At 42.0% G+C, this 22,598-nt stretch overlaps 1 protein-coding gene across 1 annotated transcript; it reads left to right on the top strand.

Moving 5' to 3' along the window:
- The first annotated feature begins 12,199 nt into the window (after positions 1 to 12,199).
- Wnt16 (Wnt family member 16) lies at positions 12,200 to 22,557 on the top strand. The gene is made up of 4 exons (XM_021191529.1): positions 12,200 to 12,574; positions 12,754 to 13,001; positions 14,849 to 15,135; positions 21,807 to 22,557. The coding sequence occupies exons 1-4, from the start codon at positions 12,480 to 12,482 to the stop codon at positions 22,269 to 22,271; spliced, it is 1,095 nt and encodes a 364-aa protein (XP_021047188.1). The 5' UTR covers positions 12,200 to 12,479; the 3' UTR covers positions 22,272 to 22,557.
- The last annotated feature ends 41 nt before the right edge of the window (positions 22,558 to 22,598 follow it).

Here is a 22,598-nt window from a genome sequence, read left to right on the forward strand (position 1 = left end):
CTGCAACCCTATAGGTGGAACAACAATATGAACTAACCAGTACCCCCAGAGCTTGTGTCTCTAGCTGCATATGTAGCAGAAGATGGCCTAGTCAGTCATGATTGGGAAGAGAGGCCCCTTGGTCTTGCAAACTTTATATGCCCCATACAGGGGAATGCCAGGGCCAAGAAGTGGGAGTGGGTGGGTACGAGAGCAGGGTAGGTATAGGGGACCTTGGGGATAGCATTTGAAATGTCAATGCAGTAAATACCTAATAAAAATTGAAGAAAAAATAAACAAGTGAAAAATAAATAAATAAATAAATAAAAGAATTATCTATTCTATTTCCCCTTCCTAAGGAAATTCATTTCTTCCTACTAGTCCATACAATCTTCCTGACTTCTGTGCTTATATAAGTTGTACCTTGCTTATTAATGACATAACTGCTAACATTTACATATAAGGGAGTACATACTATATTTATTTTTCCTGGCTAAGTTACCTCTCTCGGAATAATTTTTTTCTAGTTCTATTCATTACCTGTGAATTTCATGATTTTGAGTTTTTAAACAGCTGAGTAATATTTTATTGTGTAAATGTAGCACAGTTTCTTTATCTGTTCATCTGTTGAAGGACATCTAGGTTGTTTCCAATTTCTGGATATTACAATTAGAGCAACACTGAACACCTGAGAGCCAGAATCTCTGCAGTCGGATATTGTCCTTTGGGTATATGCCCAAGAGTGGTATAGCTGGGTGTTAAAGTAGATTGATTCCCATCTTTGTGAGGAATTGTCACACTAGTTCACATAGTGGCTGTACAAGTTTGCCACCAACGATGTATGAGAGTTCCCCTCACTCCACATCCTCACCAGCATGAGCCTTCATTTGTTTTATTGATCTTGACCATTCTGACTGATTTAAGATAGAATCTCGAAATAGTTTTGATTTGCATTTCCCTAATGGCTAAGAACGTCGAACATTTCTTTAAGTGCTTCTTAGTCATTTGAGTTTCCTCTTTTGAGAATTTTCTGTTTATCTCTGTACCCCATTTTTAATTGGGTTATGTATTTCTTGATGTTCAGGTTCACTCTATATTTTGGTTATTAGGGCTCTATCAGATGTGTAGTTGGTTAAAAAAAAAAAAAATCTTTTCCCAGTCTGTAGTCTGATGCTTTTTCTAAACGGTAAGTGTCCTTCACCATACAGAAGCTTTTCAGTTTCATGAGGTCTCATTTATTAATCATTGTTCTTAGTGCCTGTACTCATTTCAGAACATCGTCTCCTGTGCCAATGAGTTCAAGGCTAGTCCCCACTTTCTCTTCTGTCAAAATCAGTGCATGTGGTGCCATCGTGAGATCTTTGATCCATTTGGAGTTGAGTTTTGTGTAGGGTGATAACAATCAAAGACATACTAAACGATGGAATAGAATTGAAGATCCAGAAATAAGTCCACACATCTATGGACATCTGGGTTTGTTTGTTTTGTTTTGTTTTGTTTTATACAAAACTGGGAAGCACACACTGGGTGGTGGGTGGGTGGAAAGAGAACCTCATTAGAACTTCAACAAACTTCAACTGTCCTCATCACAAAAGAAAAAAGAAAGAAAGAAAAGAATGATGGGTGTTTGAGGTGAAGCCGTGGTTAGTGAACATCATTCATCCTACACTGTGAGGCTGATCATAGCAAGACTTCATATATAACTCATACATAAAATATATAATTTAAAATGTTCACTTTGTAATAAAATCTGAGAGGAAAACTAATCAAGTGGAAGATGTAGGGAAAGAAAACTCTTTATAACATGTGGATTAACATGAATAAATATAAAGATAATAAGATTAAGGTTCAGCAAGTATGGCGGTGCATGTCTTTGATCCTAACACTTGGAAAGCAGAGATGGGTGGATCTCTGTGAGTTGTAAGCCAACTTGGACTATATACCAAGATCTAGGCCAGGTAGGACTATACCATGTTGTCTTCACAACAATAATATAAGGCTCAGTGTTCACCTAACTATAATCTTGAAATAGCCACACTAAGGATTCAAAAGACTTTTTAAAGTATTGTCTTCAGCAACTGGGCTAAAAATTGTAGAATATGTCTAAGATTTTTACAATTTCAAAAGTAGTAAGTAGGCTGAGAGAGGTGACTCAGTAGTGACACACAGCACTTGCTACAGGAGTGTCGCAACTGGATTCCAGACCTTAAGCACCCATGTAAATCCTGGGCTGGTGCAATGGCAGGCCTACAATCCCAGGAAGAGAACAGACAAGATCCTCACAGCAAGATGAATAAGAAGAATCAAAAATTTCAAGATTCAAGCAAGAGACCCTACTTACATAAGGTATAAGGTATCACACACATACACACACACACACACACACACACACACACACACACACATACATATATACATATATATTTATATATGGTAGATATACAAAAATAGTCAAGGAAGACGTCTGACATCAAGCTCTGACACACACACTAATTGATAACAACAACAACAACAACAACAATAATAATAATAATAATAATAATAATAATAATATAACAAAGAATCAATTAAAGAAATAGAAGTTTCTACTTCTGGGGGAAGAATTAGCAAGTGAGAACTTGGGAGATTCTTCTTGTACATGACACATTGGACCATCTGTGCCAGGTATCTGACTTTTTATAAGCCCTGTTGTTATCAGAATTGTTACAGGAAGATCACTGTATTCAAGGTGTTTTGCCATGTCTCTGACTCCAGTCTATTATGTCTTTGGTCAGATAGCATTGTTTAAACATTAAAAAAGTAGGCACACAAAAAAACCCTCGGCCTGCTGAAGTTACTAAACCGGAAGGAGAAGCAGTCCTGCGTGAGCCCGGCCTTCCTTCCCTCTTCTGTTTTCTCCAGCTGTGAAAGATATTTATGACTCAAAATGCTTTTATTTGCTCATTTTTGAATTTCAAAGCGGACACGCCTTAAAGAAAGCAATTGCCAAAAGTAACCTTCTATCACCATGTTACCGGCTGCCTTAAATCATCCTGAGAGCGGTGTCAGCTCTCTTTGTATGTAGCCATCACACACATGTAGTATGTGCTTTACATGGAACCTTAAAAATACATAACCTCTCAATAAGTAATTGTGACTAGTAAATGAATCAGAATATTGCGTTTAGTATTTTGATGTTCATCTACATACTGCAATGGTATTTCTCAAGTGTAACAGATTCATTACAAGACAGTTTTTCAAAAAACTTAACCTATTCCTGTATGTATGTGAGTCTGCATGGGTGCACACATGTGTGTGGATATGTGTAGGTGGAGAGAACAACTTTGTGCAGTTGGCCCTTTTTTGGAGTCACTTTTCTCCTCCTACCTGTCCATGGCTGGCAGGGATTGAACTCAGGACCCCAGGCTTGCACGGCAAGCACCTTTACCCACTAAGCCCCCTCACAGGCCCTCTTTAATTATTATTTTTTTAATCTCATCCAGCTTTCCAACCTCCTATAAATTAGCTTATTCCATATGTTTCAGGGCTAATTGCCTAAGATGGCAATTAAATGAAAAATGAAAAATGTCGAGTCCATTTTAATGTTAAGAAAGAAGAATGAAAACCCAAAGAAGATAACAGGTTCTACAGGTGATTGATCGTGTAATTTCCCTTTTCTCTGAATTCAGTCCAGACCGTGCACACTGCAGATGTGTCACCTTCAGCTTCGGAGACACTCTCTGGTTTCTTTTGGTTGGTTGGTTGGTTTTGTTTTTGTTTGTTTTTGTTTATTTTTTCTGAGACAGAGTTTCTTTGTGTAGTCCTGGCTTCCTGGAACTCACTCTGTAGACCATACAGGCCTTGAACTCACAGACATCAGTCTGCCTTTCCCCCCCATACGTACTAGGATTAAAGGTATGAACCACCCTCTCCCAGCCTGCGGGGCTATTTTGAGGGCCTGCGTTACAGTTTATGAACACTGCGGAATTAATTAGCATCTCTCTTCCTCTTTGAAATGTCTGGATTCTCCTTTCTTCCTTCTATGGTGAGAAATCTGACTTGAGTTCTCATCTCCTCACGTTGTAAGAAACATGGTTGGTGAGTCTCCAAAGGAAACTGTTCCACCCCCCTTCTCCGTAGCCCTCTGTATCCTCAAAAAGAGCAAGCTCTCCACTTCCCGATGCCTCTTTCCAGTGTGAGGTCTTGAATAAGTGCTTAGCTAACTAGGAAAGATGCTGTTTGGTCAGAACGTATTCTGCTTGTCCTTTAGCCTGAGGTTTGGTGTGAATGTTGGATCAGCTCCGTTTTATCTATCGGCCATGCTCTCTCCAGTTTCAGAGGATGAATTTTGTATGGTCTCACCCTACTAAGCAGCTTTTTTTGTCTCCATAACACTGATATTTACTCAATCCAGTTCAGGGCCCTGCATGCGTGCTTTCTTCATCAGAACCCCTAGGGCTAGGGGCGTGTAGCATGACACGTTAGATTCCAGCACTGAACCCCACCCTGTGCTGCCAACAATTACTGTAAGATTAAGATATGCTGAGGGCCAAATCAGTTCCTGAAAGGGAACTCCTTCCACTGACGCCTGCCCTAACTCAGTTAGCCTATAAGGCGAATAGTGCTTCACTCCCCACAACAACATTAAAAAGCGAGTCCACCTTATTAGCCTGCCGCTGGTTTCACGAGCAAGCCCCGGGGGTTTCGGACAATGTGCTCATGCTGAAATAGCAACTGAAATCTCTGATTCAGTCGGCAGGATTCTGATTCTGTTCTGGCATCTGGCCCAGTATATCAAAATTGTGGTTTTGCAGCCCGTTTTGGAGGCTGCTCCACTAAACCATGTGACAACCCCAAACAGTTGGTCTGGCACCAGAAGACTTCATCAGATTGTGAACTTGAGAGGCCTCGAGTTGCCTGTTTTTGTATTGATGCCTCCCTTCCCATAATCATTAACAGAAGGTGGGAAGCTGCAGTTGGAACATACCTCACACCTACTGAGCACTTGTGTTTTTTTGTCTCTGAGTCCTCATAAATCTCCTGGCTCTGTGCATTTGCCTACTCGAATCAGAGCTTTCTCCAGGGAAAACTCTGGTAAGAATTATTAGCATAGCTCAAAATGCTTACCTGATAGGTAAGCACATGACATGGCTGCAGATTTACCATAATGACAGAACAATCTTAGTTTACTTACTGATTTTAACACTAGAAGAAACAAAAGATGTGACATCTCTGGTTAAAGCCAGGTAGAGGTCCCCTTGGAACTTGGGCAGGTCATAGCTAATTTCCTATTGAAAAGTGAAGGATCTGTACATCATGCCAACGTGGGTAACTCTGAATTTAATGCTTCCTGCGGCTACCAGTCTTATAAAAGTCTCCTTGTCTGTTAAAAACCATACCACTCAACCATTACTAAGTGTTCACTGTGTGTTTGGCCCTGTGGCAGACAACGGAAGATGCAAACATTTCCTCATAGTCTACGACACATAATATAACTGGTGACTGATATCCATCGGAGCACATTGGATCACTGTAAAACGACAGCGAGTTTGGAGGAAAATGTTGTGTTAGAGATCATCCAGAGATGTCAAGATTGGGCAGAAAGGAGTATAAAGATGGCCATCTCCTAAAGTGTTGTGACCTCAGAAAGGAATATAAAGATGAATGTTTACTAAAGTGCTATGATCTGGAAACTGGTTGAGTGGGAGATTGGTTGAATGAGAAGGGGAAATTCTAATTTCAGGGGCAGAGTGTCCCAAGAAATTGAATATAAATATGGAAGCATATTTTTATGCAAAAGAAAAAAATTAATTCAGGAATGAATACAGAGACTAGAGATGGGGTGATTTTAATCAGAAATAAGGGCTACTGATAAAACCCTGAATGAATCAGGGGGCTTCAAACTGACGTTAGGAATGATTTAAAAATAAGAACGGTTCCAGTCAAGAAGATGAAAGCATCAAGGTCAGGTTTCTAGATGATTCGCCTCCTGTAAAGACTGGGGCCTGAGTAAACACCAAATGTCATTAGTCCCTTGGCCAGGTTCAAGAAACTCTGTATTCACTTGCTTTCCAGCACCACATGAGGGTTTAGCATGGGAGCTGAAACGCCATGAGGAGGAGCCGGTCACGCATGAGTGCAGCATCAGTGTTAGCTGGCTCTTGACTGGCAATTTGTTGGCTAGATGACATTTATGTCATCACAGCATTTAGTGTAATTACACAGACCCCCAGTTGGACCAAGATGAACGTGGTCAAGACTAAATGAACTATCTCAAAATTTCTGCTTGTTCTACTTTAATAAAATGCTCTAGGTGAAGCAATTTATTAGTTTTTTTTTTCCTTTGTAGGAATACTGTGTTCTTTGGTATAAAGTTCAGAAAAAAAAATGTAAAGGAATACTTAAAGAATACATGGCCTCTGTGCTCAGTTTTGTGTCTTCTCCTTACCTGGACGCTAGGTAAAAATGACCCTTCTTGTTTGCACAGATTGCTGTTTCTCCCCACCGTCCCCCCCCCCATCCTAAAACCATTGCATGGTACCTACACATACTTGGAAAAAAGAGTCACATTGGGACTGATTTTAAGGTGAACTTTATTAACTCTAGAGCTGGAGAGATGGCTCTGTGAGTAAGAGTGCCGGCTGTTTACAAACCATGAGGTACTGAGTTCGGAACTCATGTACCCATGTAAAAGCCAGGCATGGCTGTATGGGTTTGTAACCCCAGCACTGTGGGAGGTAGAGACAGGATGATATATGGAGCCACCTGGCTTCCAGCCCAGCTCCAAGTTCAGTGAGAAAGCAGGACACCTGATGTCCTCCTCTGGCTTCCACATTCAAGTACCTGCCCACATGAACACATGCCATAGACCACATTTAAACACATACATTCACACTCACACACACAAAAATCCACATGGTATTTTAGGCAAGATGGAAGGAGATGTCCGCTTTCTATTAACAGCATGTGAGACTTTTTCAACCTTGAACTACAGGACGAGTCAATAAACATCTACCTTTTGTAATTGTGGAAATTTAAAGAGGAAGATCCCATCCCTTTCCAGACCCTGCTCTTTCTCCCAAGATGATCACTGGTGTCTCCCCTTACCCTGGGTCTGCCATTCCTACAAGCTTTTCTGGCCACCAAAGGACAGCGGGATGCCCAGAACATAATTCTCCATCCACCCCCTCCCGGGAGCCAGCGGCCAAAAGCCTGTGCTCTGTTCCACACTTGCAGAATCCAGGTGAATTTTAAAATAGAATGAATGGAAATCCAGTTATGTGAAAAGTCACCTCTGGTCTTCTGTTCTGTCGTGGGAGTTAAGACCAGCTGGGTTGCTGTTGGTATCAGTTTCCGGTGCCTAAGTCTCTGTGATCTGCAGCAGAAATTCTTACAACAGGGCCCTTAGAAGTCTCGTTCTCTGATGGGCTGCCAGAGGCAGAGTCCAAGGCATATCTATGCAAGCAGACTTTTTTAGAGTTCCCAGGGAGTGGGAGAAAACTACCAGAGGGAACAGGCTCTGATGGCTTCTACATCTAGAAATCTACAACTTCTCGTGTTGGAGGTGGGATTTATTGGCAACTGAATATTCTTCTGGTCCTGTTATTAATCTGGACAGAGATGACCACACAGATGAGAGGGAAAGTGCTGGGGGCAGGGGGAGGGAAGCAGAGGGAAGTTCGCTGACCGAAAGCCCTTAAAAGCCTTGCCTTCTCTCCTAAACTTCTTTCTCAGAGGCACAGCTCAAAACAGCCCCTCCTTGCTAAGGAAATAAGTTCAAAGCCACGTTCTTCTTATGGAACCAAGAAATTACAGATAGTTCAGTTGCCTGTGAAAATTTGAAGTTGTATTAATAGATTGATCAAATTTAGGATAGTAAGCTCAGGTGGTATGAGGTGGTATTAATCTTAGTTCTCATGTCTTGCCGGGTGTGGTGGCTCATTCATGCTTTGCCTTCCAGCACTCAGGAGGCAGAGGTAGGCAGATCTCTGTGTTCGAGGCTAGTCTCATCTACAAAGTGAGGTCAGGACAGCTGTGGCTACACAGAAAAATCCTGCCTTTAAAAAACAAAAACAAAAACAAAAACAAAAACAAAAACAAAACAACCAAACAAACATATTAGTTCTCATTTCTGGAACAAACAATAGTGTGGATCTTAAAATATTTTGGGGCGCAGGTATGGTTCCATGACAAAGCACTTGCCCAGCATTTATGAAAGCCTCAGTTTGAACCCTAAGAAGGCCCTCTTCAGCCAATGACCACTCACAGAGGTGGCACCCACATCGGTGAGAGGCATAGTATACTAAGCATCAGGTCCATTGGTCAGGTGAGATTTTGTTCCCCCCTCCAAATTACAGAGCTAAAAATATTAAGTAACATTTGTCTAAAGAAACAAAGTATTTGAAAACCGTATGTATATGTATGGTTAGATTGAACGTATCTTTTCCGTTATTCTTCTAATCTTTTTTTTTTTTTTTTCCCGAGGCAGGGTTTCTCTGTATAGCCCTGGCTGTCCTGGAACTCACTCTGTGGACCAGGCTGGCCTCAAACTCAGAAATCCACCTGCCTCTGCCTCCAGAGTGCTGGGATTAAAGGCGTGCNCCACCACGCCCGGCTCCTCTAATCTTAATAGAAAGCATTAACATCTATTAGCAAGAGTAGAGATGATCCCCCCTCATTTTAATAGAACTAAATTAGATCATAAATGAGCTCTTGAGTTCATCCTCCAGGGTAAAGTACCTATAACATGTTTAATTCTGACAATAAATCATTTGATCTGATTAGAATGTGGTAAGTTACAACTTGACCATTTAAAAAAAAATACTCCCTATTCTAAAAATGTATTTCATTGAAACTCAGAAGGAAGCACTCTGTGAAGGTATAAGATGCTCGTGCCCCACCATGCCTCAAGGAGACATGCACCTGTCAAGCCTGCAGCTTTCCTGCTATTGGTAGGAGAGCCTCAGTAAGAGATTCACATCTGACCCATACATCGCTTCTGAACATTTAACAACCGAGATGACTTAGAATCAGAGCTCAGGTTTGTTGCATAGATCAGTGCCTCTGCCACTGGGCCATCCTGGGACAGCGTCCCAGGACAGTGTTCCTTCCACTGTTCTGTCCAGTGCCCCACTTATGTCCAATTCAGCAAGGACAGGGAAATGGAAGCCTGTCCTAGCAAACCGCCACCTGCCTCAGAGACACCGGCCTCTCACAGAGATCTTTGGGAGACCTTCCAGTTTTACAGGTTTTGTTCATTCCTGAAAACAAACAGTAGCCGCTGTGTGCTTTGTGTTAAAAACACAATTCAAAAATGTAGGCCCTAATACTTAACAAATTGACATTTGCTTCAGAAGAAAAGCAAATGGTAGCTTTGAATGAGGATATACAGCAATATGTGTAGTCGGCAGGCTAGGCTGCCTAAAATAAACTTGGCCACGGTCTCTCTCTGTGCTACTAGCAGAGAGATCCCTAGCAAACTTCCTATCTCCCCAAATGTATTGCCTTATATACAAAATCTGTATAAATTAAGTATGGAGAGTAGCATTTAGTAATCATTGAAAGAGGAAGGAAGGAAGAGAGAGAGAGAGAGAGAGAGGAGGTCTCTGAACTGACTCAATGATCGAAGGTGCTTGTTGTCAAGCCTGATGAGTTTGATCCCCACGTGGTGGAAAGAGAGAACTGAACCCTGTTGATTATCATCCTCCAGCAGCCAATGTCTATCTTTGCAGGCATAAGTGGGGGACAGTAAAAAAAAAAAGAAAGAAAGAAAAGGGGCTGGAGAGATGGCTCAGCGGTTAAGAGCACTGACTGCTCTTCCGAAGGTCCTGAGTTCAAATCCCAGCAACCACATGGTGGCCCACAACCATCCATAATGAGATCTGATGTCCTCTTCTGGTGTGTGTGAAGACGGCTACAGTGTACTTACGTATAACAATAAATAAATCCTTTTTAAAAAATGAAAAGGAAAAAGAGACAGAGTAAAAGAGAACCTGCGGGCATACAGCAAGCTCTCACTTGTGAAAGTTCACAGAGCCTAGCACTCCCCTGTCTGCTCACTGAGTGTCAAGGGCACCCCTCCAGCTGGGTGAACTAATGGACACATGTACTTTGTTATAAAGGCACACACAGAATCGCACCCCTCCCCCATGGCCCGAGACCACATGAAAGAGACACTATAGACCTGTGTCTTGGACCTGAAAATATTGTGCTGGTGGCCTGATTCCCTGAATGGCATGTTCTGGTGTCTCTCCCAAGCCTTTAGCAGAATGCCTGCGCAGCACTGGATCCCTAGAGAAAAATGAAGGCAGCATTCAACAGGCTCGTCCATCTGGCCCACAACGCTGGATTATCCCCTCTGTGTGTTCACGGCACGCTGTACTTCCCACACTCACTGTGTCAGACTGTAATTGTGAGTTTACTCGTCTGTTTTGTCAAGTAAATTATGATCTCTACAGCTATGTGGTTCAGTGCCAGCCTCACATTTTAACCCAACGCAGTCTCAATATATATTTCTGAATTTAAAAAAAAAAAATCAAACACAGTTGGCCTTTAAAAATCAGCTTAAGCGATTGATGTTCTCCACACCCTCTTCCCAAACCCAAGATTGCACCCTCTCCGGTTTCCCTTACAAGGAAGAAATGTCTCTATTTTCAGCATTTAGGCCACTTAGGCATCTGTTCGGGATGCTCCTCATCCTATTAATCCACTCCGTGAGTTGCGCTTCAAAAGAATATCTGCTGCTCTGGGACCAATGGCTGTGGGACGGCTATGGGTGTACTGTGGTCCCTTCTTGGAGAGGCTTAGAGGATAAAGTGGGCTTGGATAAAGGCTCCGACTTTCAGAGAGGCCACTAGCTATTAGCCAAAATATTTCTGGATCAGTAACCATACCCTATCATCAAGTTGACTTTCTAAAAATTACAGTGTGGTTTTAGGACCTGGTACATAGTGTGCATGCGGTGCTTGCTGGATAAAGAAGTGAATGGCACAGGATGGGTGTGTGAGTGAGCTTTGATTGACCTGAAGTGAGGCTGAGGATTAGAAGCAAGCAAAAGTTGTCCAAGCCTTTCAGTGATGAGGCTAAGTGAGGGCACCCACTGAGATGATACCACCTGGAGAGTTTGCTAACATTCCAGATGTCCTCCTGGGAGGAGGCGATAGAAACCGGTGCCTGTAAGTAGAGGAGGCGGGGCCTCTTTGATAACCACAACAAAGCATATTCCTGGGACCTTCAAAGGGTTCTTGAAGACAAAACTATTGACTACTAGTTCTCAGAACACTTCCTGCTTCTAACGTACATTTGGTGGAAGCCTAAGCTGCCAATTTCATTTACCTATAATCTCCGTTACTGATGATCAGAATTCAACTGGCCTTAGATTTGTCTGCCTGGCTGGGTTTTACACTGGTGGAAAGGGGTCTTATTTCCGCAAACTTTCATAGGTCTGGGCATGCAGTTGGTGTGAGTGCAGGATTTCTGTTGTTGTCTTGTTTTCACTCGGTAGCTCTGTGGAAGGATTGGGGGGGTGGATCAATGTGGGTCAGAAGAGGGTAGGGACAGCCCTCATCTATTTGGAATGCTCTAGTCAGCTCTCACCCAAATGTCTGCCTGCCATTTTCCCCCTTAGAGTAGTCTGTGCTCTCGAAAACTACAGAAATAAGACAAATGAGAAAAGCCATCACAGAACCCAACTAAAATATGGGGAAATTAGATGGAAAGTTGAAAATAAATGTATATCCAAATGACAGGAAAAGAACCCTTCTCCCTATTCTCTCCGCTGCCAAGGGTGGAAAGATCAGCCTTTTGTGGCATCAATTCTGACCTTATAAAGATAATTCACCAGCGAGAAATACAAGAAAGAAGAGCAGAGTGCCCCCCTTCGGGGGCCCCCCACGCCTTTACCCTTTTTACTCAAAGGGTAAATCTAGATATGGCTAGATTTTTCTCTCAAGGATGCTAAGAAGTGCCCATCATTTCTTTTCTCTTCCGCTTGACTCAATCTCGCAGTGACCTCCTCTAAGGACATTCCTCTAAGGAGGAAAGGTCGTGACACTCCCAGGTCTAGTTAGACAGTCACGGAGGCTCAGCCCAGGAGCGCCCCCCGCAGAGCTCACTGTTAGCCAATGAGACACTGAAGTTTCCAGATGGTGAGGTACAGGATTGCTGCTGAGCCAATCAGACGCCAGGCGCGGTCGGGGGAGGAGAGGCGAGGAGAAGCCTGGGGCGATGGAGACACAGAGACATCAGCAGAAGTTTCTCACCTTGGAAAGTGAGGGAAGCTCCCGCATCTCCAGCTCATACTCACCTCTGCGCCAGAGGATCTTAGGCTACTTTCTCCGCCTCATCTTGCCTAGGGGACTGCTGATAGTCTCTGTCCTTGCTGCCCTGTTTAATGTTACCTTCCAGGGAAAAGAGTGCAAGGAACAACTGGGTGCTAAGAAACTGACCCCAGGCCCTGCGGGCCTCTGGAGAGAGGAGACAGGAGAGGAGTGGCTGGGGCTGGGGGTCTCCATGCGTGGGCAATGGACAGAGCGGCGCTCCTGGCCCTGCCCAGCTTGTGTGCGCTGTGGGCAGCGGTGCTGTCGCTGCTCCCCTGCGGAACCCAGGGCAACTGGATGTGAGTATGGGCTCTACGGAGGCATATAGGGTGGCTGGTCCAAGGAATGACCGGTACTGGAGGGCTTTCAACATGAGGCTGGGAGAGAAGGGGTGGAGACCCTAGGAACGCTGACCTAATGCTTTTGGGGTGGGAGAGGGCAAGGGAGCGGCTTAGCTCAGGGGCGCCGCGTCTTACAGGTGGTTGGGCATCGCCTCCTTCGGGGTACCGGAGAAGCTGGGCTGCACCGGCTTGCCGCTGAACAGCCGCCAGAAGGAGCTGTGCAAGAGGAAACCGTACCTGCTACCTAGCATCCGCGAGGGCGCCAGGCTGGGCATTCAGGAGTGCAGAAGCCAGTTCCGGCACGAGAGGTGGAACTGTATGGTCGCCACTGCCACCTCCACCCAGCTCGACACAGCTCCCCTCTTTGGTTATGAGCTGAGTAGTGGTGAGTCACTGGGACCCTCGGGGATGGTGGGACATACAAGGCGACAGCTTTTCTGCCTGTACCTTCGATAGAGTGGATAGCGCCTGCACAATTCGGTGCTGGCAAGGTCTTCATATGGAACATTTGGTGCGGGGGGGAAACTGGGGCAACAAGGGCCAGACCCCAATGTGCAGGTGCGGCCCTGGGGAGGGACGCCCCAGATCTACAGAAGGACTCTTAGAAGGGCTGCAATTCTCCTTGCTTCCCGTGGCCCCTGCCAAAGTTGCAGAAAAACTGAGTTCCTATCCCGTCGACCCCTAGGACCCCATGGCGCCCCGCTCCGTGGGTGACCAGCTGGACAAACATGAGGTCTACAGCCGGGAATGCTACAGCCGCATCTGCTTTGATTTAAGATTTTGTCCGCCCAGAGCTGCGGACAAGTGGCCACTGAAGCACAGCCCGCACGTTTTACTGACTCCTGGGAACACCAGGTTTAGTGTACAATGGTGAATTTTTTTAAGGGACTGTCACCTGAGCGCGACTTCTGCGTCCCCCACTTTTCTGTTTCTTCCATCTCTCCTTGACTGGGCGGGCGCTCTCTCTGCGGTACGGGGAAAGTGCAGTGGAAAAAGAAAAAGTTCTTCCTATAGACGTGGTGAGTTAGCGAGGATAATGCTTCCTGCGATATTAGCAAAGTAGGAGTTTAGGCCGGAGGCACTGAAAGATGCGCTGTCGTTTTTTAAAGTTCGTTTCCGTTCATACTGCACTTTGACCCTTCTCCACTCAGTTTCTGCACGCGCCTGCACAGAGCTGTGTGTCCCAGCTCTGAGTTTTGTCTGGCAAGTGATGCTGAAGGATCCTTGGCCTGGGGGTGGGGGTGGGGTGAGGGCTAAGAACCAGGAGGAGAAAGAAAGAGTAAGAAAGAGAAAGAATGTGTCCTAAACAGTTGCTAACATGCAGAAGCATTCGTTGCTGAAAAGGTTTATTGGACAACGGGCGTGAAGCAGTTTCTATTCCAATCTAAACATCTGAAAAGAAAAAAAAGTTGCCTGCCGAGTCCTTCCGAGTCTGTTTTACGAATGTCTTAATGGAAATTTGATTTCAAAGATTTTAACTCCAACTTTACTGATGGAGTACAAAGTGCAACTGTTTCAAAATAGGATACTTTTCCACAACAATGCATTTTTGCAAGTTTTCAATTATCTTGTTCTCATTAGTTATGTGACTATAAAGCCAGCTGCACTGCAGTGAGTAAAATGTTAACAACTCAATACCAGTGATCGTTAGTCATCATATTCTCCCTCTTTAAAACCTTATCTTTGATGTGAAAGAAAACGAATATGTATCTACCAGTTGTCTTGATTTTTGCTAATTTTAGTTTGCATAGTATCTATTTAATGAAAAATCACACCAAAATTTTCTGATTGTATTTTGTGACCGCAGCACACTTAAAAAAAAAAAAAGATACAGAATCTGTTTCCTTTTTAATTGCCATTTACATTGTCCATATAAAGGATTTACATTCAACGTGTGCTAATAAGCTACTTCTGGCTATGAAACACTAATGCAGGTACTAGTGAAGGTTACACATTTTTAAAAAACATGAATTTTAATATATGAGAAGAGTGGGTAACAATATGGCATGTGTTATCCACGTGTGGAATACGGAACAATAATGCTGCTTCTTAAAAAGAAAAAAAAAGCCTAGAATAGTTGATTTCCTTTCCAAATATTCACACATTATAGCATTCTCTGTAAACGCTTGAAAAAATTGATTACCTCCTAAGACAACAAGTGACAGGCTTAGGTTAGGACTGAATGTCAACAGAAAGTGCCAGCTCTGTCATTTATCAACATTTTCTTCCTAGGCACCAAGGAGACAGCATTCATTTATGCCATCATGGCGGCAGGCCTGGTGCACTCCGTAACCAGGTCATGCAGTGCAGGAAACATGACTGAATGTTCCTGTGACACCACCTTGCAGAATGGTGGCTCGCCAAGTGAAGGCTGGCACTGGGGAGGATGCTCTGATGATGTCCAGTACGGCATGTGGTTCAGCAGAAAGTTTCTAGATCTCCCCATCAGAAACGCCACAGGAAAAGAAAGCAAAGTCCTGCTGGCCATGAATCTACACAACAACGAAGCAGGGCGGCAGGTATGTATTAGGACGTTGAAGAAAACTTTAGTGTCACTGGGTAAATAACACTGGGGTTAATGCTTCTGGGGGGAATCCATGCCAATGATTTCAGAGTCAAATGCTGACAGTATAAGAAATAAAATAGGCATGTGTTCCTTCCTGAGTGTGAATTGACTATGTTGGTTTCATTTAGACAAATACCACTAATGCGAGTTGAATTCTGCAGCAGAGTGTATTAATGTTGGTGCACTTTGTATAGCGAAACATTATTAAATAAAAGATATACACGCTCCTGTTGTTTTATTGGTTGTCAGATAGCCTGCATTCTGGCATTTCCAGAATGAGATTTGTATCTATCATTTATTGGGCCGAATCATGTGCTATCCCCTCATTTGAATTTTGATTATTGTTTTAAATCTACTGTTTAGTAGACAACGATTCTTAACTGTTTTAATATGTTGTCAGGTTTATATTTTTCTCCAATAAGTGTTCTTAGAGAAACTACAACCACTAATTTTTTTGTACAGCAAAAGTAGTTTATGGAAAATTGTTAATAGTATAAAATAAGTTCAATTAAAACTCATAAAAGAGTATAAATATAAAGTTAGGTTGAGAGGAGGTGAACTTAAGAGCCTAGCACCTAATGAACTCCTTTCTAAATCATGGTTTTAAAAATTGTTTTCTTAAAAAAGGAATATGTGTGTAGCTTACTTAGCTTTTATAGATTTACACTACTGACTAGTCATACAATAAAATTTGTATTCTACAACACTGTTGAAGTTTGGCAATTCACTATAACTTTCCCAAAAGACTAACATTTCTATGAATACATATTTTCTGTGACATAGTAAACTTTTTAAGACAGACACATCAGCATATAGTGTATATTATTTTGAATTTCCAATTACCTGTCAAAGTCCCAATGTAGTTACTACAGTCTGCCACAGCCTTCTGAAGTAAATTCAGACAAGTTGCAGCATCTCTTAGGAACAGTTAAAGTGTATGTTGCATTTATTATTTTTTTTACATTTTTGGCAAGGGAATAATGAGGCTCATTCACAAAGCTTGGAAGTTTCAGCCAGTTTTCTTTATTCAACTGCTTGCTTTCGTTGAAAATACTGAAAGCTAGAAGGCTCAGTAAAATATTTCCACAACTCCTGACATTTACACCTGCATTTCCATTTCATTTGAACATGCAATTCAAACAGGTAAAGTAGAGAACAAGAACACTCCGTGAGTAGGCTATGGATGCCTCCCTTAGTTTTAAGTAGCAGCCTCAGAAGCGGACTTTCTGTTGCTAACAGTTGCTGTTGTTTAGCTACACGCCTTTTCCCCAGCTGCTCATGTTCAGCACTGCGTCCCTTAAGGTTTCTCCTTGTGAAAGTAAAAATGAGATGCTGACTGACTTTAAATAAAGGAATATTTGTTATTTATAACACATTAATATGAAAGAAGTTAAATGCAATTAACCTATGTTCCTTTAAACTCTAGCGTTATGCTCAAGGAAATCACCAGGGCGCATCAAATCACTATGTTTAAAGGCTGAGAAAATAGTTACTTAAGTATTTATTATTGGTTGTTATTCAAACAGTTTGATAGTGATTTAAACATTTCACCAAAAAGAAAACAAACAAACAAACAAACACCCTCAGAAGCTCATCTTATGATTAACTCTTAAATAAAGTTGTGTCTGAGCTTATGGAAGACCTTAAAACATTTGCATTAAAGAAAATTTGTTTTATTAACATTTAGTTTTATTTCATTTTATATGCTAGCAATTGTAAATTAGGTAGCAATATGGGAGTCTATCGTTGTTAATGCTTTCTTATATGGTTATTTAAGTTTTAATTTTGTTCAACATCAATTTTAATACACTGCACTATTGGCTAGGAAAAACTCAGTTTCTCCATATTACATAGATTTTTTTTTTTTTTTGCCATTTTTCTGTACATTCAGCGGGGTACATTTTGTGCAAATTTCAGTTTCCTTTACTGATTTTTTTTTCTCACATTGTTCTAGATAGAATCCTAAAATACCACAAAACATTTACCTCATTATTTTGAGGGTGTTTTTATTGGTCTTTTCTCCAGAGGTATTATAATTCAAAATATTTTTGTATTTTTCTTTCCACTGGTAGTGTTAAAAAAAAGTCTAGATAAACAAAAAGCAGGTTTCTCTAACACAGACAAAAAACGGACTCAGTTTTTAATATTGGCCATTATGATTTTGATCTGTCAAGCGTATTTGTCTGAGTAAAGTTTAAGGTCTGCATTCAATTGAGTTGGCTTTTTCTAGTCTCAAAATCCCAAACTCAAACTGTAGGAAAGCTTTCAGAGAAATGTGGGTACTGGCGCTTAGTTGCACTGTGAGCAGGATAGATGATTTTCTAACCGCTGACCTTAAATACTCTGATTCCCAATTGGTTTCTGACACCATTCCTAAAGTTATGACTCCAAGAATAATGTTGCCGGGCGGTGATTGGCTGAGAGAATGATGTGATGTCTTCCAGGGGCAGAACTTCTGGGAATAATGTGACTTGGAATATTTATGGGTATTTCTTTTGGTGTGCTGAAAATATTTCCATTCTTACCATGTCTACCTCATAAACTTTTAAGTTTTCCTACCCCGTAATTTGTTTTATTTTGAGTGACTCAACGAAGTGGGCAGGGCAGACCCCAAATTTTCATTGACCTGTTTTGAGAATATTTATAAGGAGTTGAACAACACAACCGTATCTTGCTTTTCAGCAGGTTCAAATGTATTTGGGGATAGAAACGGATGAAGTGGGTCAGAGGAATAGGAACGCTACAAGCTCATCCATCCAATCCTACCTAACTCGCAGAGTTCCTAAATCAAACAGATCCTCTCACGGCTCACACAATGAATTGTTGGTTACAAAATGTTCCATGCCAGTTTCTGGCCATTCCTAGGAAAGTCTGGATAAAGAAGTGTGTAGAAAACAATCTGCATTACCTTTTACTTAAAACTGGAAGGCAGTGAGTCCTTAAACCATCTCTTAGGTGGTGTCTGTCTTTGCACAGAGATCCAGGGATGCGTCTTTCCTAATTCACTGCATTAGAAACTTACCAACCCAAAGCTTCCGTGAGGAACCCCCACAGATTAAATGCCACCTTCCTAATTGCTCTCCCATTGTTTACACTGTGGCCAACAAAATGGGCACATCTGTTTGCAATAGTTAACAAAACCTTCCTTTGTTACCATTGTTATAAACCTTAACAACTCAAATAGAGGAGAGAAAGGAATTTTCCCATAACCACACACAATCCATTTGGTTGCTATTCTCTTTTCCAGTTACCAGAAAACATCAGGCAAACACTGCAGCCCACACTAGCTGTTTAACGTTTAATTAAGAACCACAGCAGAGAAGATACGGGGCACACGTTTTTGGAGAGTTTTGGCAAGATCTTTAAATATACTTATATTTTCCACTTTCATTCCTCTGTTTTTCTAAGATTATCTTGCTGAGTTATAAAGACTTTATATCATATATCACCAATTTATGTAAGACAAGTGTCTTAACCACGCTGTTTATTTTTCCATAAAATTGGAATCACGACTAAGCGCTTGCTCATTAACTACATATTAAGTAAAAAGAATTTCTTGCTCTAAAACCAGATCAAGTACGCGTTTTATGAAAATCTGTTCCAAGAAACACTAATGCCGGCAAAGTTGAACTGTGTGTGTGTGTGTGTGTGTGTGTGTGTAGCCTGAAACTCCCCATTTCATAAAATTCTCAACTTCAATTCCGAGTTCTATCGCTGGAATATTATGGGGACAAATTGTATGTGAAATGTGTGGAATTCTTCTCTCGAAGTTCATTTATATATGTAAATTCTTGGAGAGAAAAAAATATGTGTCACATCTGTGATAAGAATACTATTTCTGGGCTGGAGATATGGCTCAGCCGTTAAAGGCTAGGCTCATAACCAAAATATAAGAATATTTCTTCTTCTTACATTAGGGCCAATTTTGATCAAAAGTCATGGAACTAAAAAGTTTAAAAACATAATAGTGGAAACTTAGGAACTCCTGGGATTTAAAGAGTTGTTCTCTAGAGTAGGAAAATCCCTCAAAATCCTAATATAAGTTTAGTAGGTGACAAAATCGAATTTGCTAGTCTCTTTTCTTATTCTTGCAAACTATGAAGCAGTTGGGTGGACTTACACTGTCTGGGACAGAGTTCTAATTGAGCTGGAGGACAGCCGCCCGTCAGCTTCTGGGCTGTGGGAGGCACCGACCCCACCAGCGGTTATTTTGTGACCTCTTCTCAGTCAGGTAAGCCACTGCGGGTGTTTTAAAACTGCTTTGTGTGAGAGAACAGTCCAAAGGTCATTTATTTGATGTGCCATCCACTCTGTCTTTGGTGCTTTGCAAACCAACAACGCCTGCGTCTAAAGTAGTGAGTAAAAGGAAGTTGGGCTCTCTCTCAGTCATGACCTGAAGTGACGGCAGCTTTAAATCAGCAAGTGATGACTATCAGGGACGCTGATCTGGTTTAAACATACACTTACGCTCAGGTCTGGGCTTCTCGGACAATTTATTTTATTACCTACACTGAGTTCTCTCCCCCCCCCCCCCCCCAAAAAAAAAAAAAAAAAAAAAAAAAAAAGTCCCCCGTATCCATTACCACTTAAAATACGAACAAAGGTGGCTGATTGCATTGATTTTAAACATTTTTCTGCATTTTAAACATTTATCTATAGATCTCTTAAAGAAGCAACTGTCAAATTTGCAAATATCAAATATCATAAATCAGGTTATCTATGTGCCATACCTTACGCAATAAGTTGTTCTTTTATCACCATAGGTTAGTTCTGCTCTGTGTACTAAGAAATACATGTATTTATTACTTTTGAAGCTTTAGGGATAAAAATTATTATAGCATATGTTCTAGAAAGGACAGGGTTTGAATACTATTCTATTGATTGTTTTAAATGCTACGGAGAAGTATTGAACATTGTACAAATCAGTATCATATGTTCCCGTTTAAATCTGCAGTACAATAGTTTGAAATATTCTTTGTGGTTAGACTGTTAGAATGTTAGAAAAATGCCCTTCAGCAGACATCTGTAATAGAGCCTTGGTCATTTTTAGTTTTGATAAGAGCTGTAAGTAGAATTTAAACTGCTTTTGTGAAATTATATGCTTAATTTTTAGCTCATAGAATTAGGTAGATTAATTTTTCATTTTGCCCTAACATGTTGACAGAATGTGAACTCTACAACTAGTCCTGACGATTTATTAATCTGCCCTGCCATGGTCTGCAGCAAACAATGTTGAATACTTACCTCTGTAAGAGGTTAGAGCCCTAAAACTAGAACCCTCTTGACAAGGGGCTATGACAAATGTTTGTGGCTTCATTTAGTGCCCCGGGCTGTATAAACTGAACTCCACCCTCAGAAATGAATGTAAAATTATATTAGCATGGGCATCTTTTCCTTTTCTTCAGACAAGGTCTCCATCTGCAGCCTAGACTAGCCTGGGGCTCACTATGTTCGCCAGGCTAGCCTCAAGTTCACAGACTTTCTGCCTCACCCTCCCAAGAACTGCAATTCCAGGCGATTCTTCTCTTCTTATTCTTCATGTTAAGATAATGCTGTTTATCCATAAAGCACGGGAGCTATGTTTTCAGTTAATTTCCCAGAAAAGTGGGGGAAATTTGTCAGCAGACACCACACTCTAGTTTCTTCTCCTTTAACTCGAGGCAAGGCTGCTTGTGTGGTCTATAGCCAGGGCTTAGCATGTTCTCATTCTCCCTTTAACCTGTCATGTAACTGACTTTATAGTGACCAAACCTAGGAAGACTCACTAGATTCAACATGTGTCACAACAAGGTGCTAACTATGTCAAGTTTGCAGCTCTCCCCAGCCAATCAGATTTCAAGGGTGTGAGAAACTAGTGACTTGCAAATTTCTCCTGATGTTTCTGTGTGTGCAGTGGGAAAAGCTGAAGGCAACAGCCCTGTTAATGCTTTGCGTGATAATCTCCCGAGGCTCTGGTCTAAAATGTAGCTTCTCATTCTGTCCCTGACTGAGAGGCAGGGTTGTCTACATTCCTTACAAGGGATGCTGGAGTTGGTGGTCCATGAACCATACTCCGAATAGCAAGACTTTAAATGGTATCTGAAACATGCCGGCAGCCACACAGTATCATCTATTCTCACCCCTCCCCCTGCAAGTGTGTGAGATTTCAGACCATCTTTGGTGAATAGCAAAACTAGGTGACCTGACACTAATATATTTTACAGATTTTATATAGCTATTTTTATTTATTTAGTATAGGTGGTTAATGTGCATGCCATGCTGCACAAAACCTATGGGTGTCAGGAAGACACCTTGAAAGAATTGGTTCTCTCCTTCTACCATGTGGTTTCCCAGGAATCCATCTCAAACCTTCAAGCTAGACCCTCCGCACTCCCCATATCCCCCCCCCATTCCCCCACTGTTTTAAATGTAGTGTGGGAAGGTTTTCTGTGTAGAGTCAAAACATTTAGACAGAAATAAATGGCAAAATATTTGAACTCTAAACAACCTTAAAGATGGTTTATGTTCAAACCATCATTTTTATGGAGGAAAGTGTAAGAAACTTGAGTGGCTAGTTTAACTGTTTCTGCTATTGAATGAAACACTGCACCAATGACATTTGAACACAATCGTTGTTGGTTTTAGGCTGTCGCCAAGTTAATGTCTGTGGATTGCCGCTGCCACGGAGTTTCCGGCTCCTGTGCTGTGAAAACCTGCTGGAAAACTATGTCTTCTTTTGAAAAGATTGGGCATTTTTTAAAGGATAAATATGAAAACAGCATCCAGATCTCAGACAAAACCAAGAGGAAAATGCGCAGGAGAGAAAAAGATCAGAGGCAGACACCCATTCTCAAGGATGACCTGCTGTACGTTCATAAGTCTCCCAACTACTGCGTGGAGAACAAGAAACTGGGTATTCCTGGGACACAGGGCAGAGAGTGCAACCGGACATCAGGAGGCGCGGATGGCTGTAACCTCCTCTGCTGTGGCAGAGGCTACAACACCCATGTAGTCAGGCACGTGGAGAGGTGTGAGTGTAAGTTTATCTGGTGCTGCTACGTCCGCTGCAGGAGGTGTGAAAGTATGACCGATGTCCACACGTGTAAGTAACCTCTCCATCCAGCCTAGCATGAGATGCCTCCGTAGCAACCAACGGTGTTGGCATCTGGAGGGCGCCCCTACTGTGCATGGCTGGGGAAGCGGCTGCCTGTAAGAGTGTTCCCAGACCCCTGGGTTAGTCTAAGATTTCTTTCTTTCTGGCAGACTTCGAATCACAAGCTGATTGCGAGGACTGCTTGGGATTCTAAAGTTGAAAAGGTTGGCAGTCGCCTTTGGATGGTTTGGGGAATATACATTGATATACAGGGAACATCAATCTGTTTCTGAAGCAATGTGGAGAGAGAGAGAGAGAGAGAGAGAGAGAGAGAGAGAGAGAGA

Source organism: Mus pahari, chromosome 2 (assembly GCF_900095145.1).
Source record: "Mus pahari chromosome 2, PAHARI_EIJ_v1.1, whole genome shotgun sequence".
Taxonomy (NCBI): Eukaryota; Metazoa; Chordata; class Mammalia; order Rodentia; family Muridae; genus Mus; species Mus pahari.

What these genes read in the sequence shown, in the direction of transcription:
- Wnt16 (XM_021191529.1), top strand. Translation starts at nt 12,480, where the DNA reads ATGGACAGAGCGGCGCTCCTGGCCCTGCCCAGCTTGTGTGCGCTGTGG. An exon ending in TGGTTATGAGCTGAGTAGTG is followed by an intron (nt 13,002 to 14,848) that starts GTGAGTCACTGG and finishes TTTTCTTCCTAG; the next exon opens with GCACCAAGGAGACAGCATTC. An exon ending in ACAACGAAGCAGGGCGGCAG is followed by an intron (nt 15,136 to 21,806) that starts GTATGTATTAGG and finishes TGTTGGTTTTAG; the next exon opens with GCTGTCGCCAAGTTAATGTC.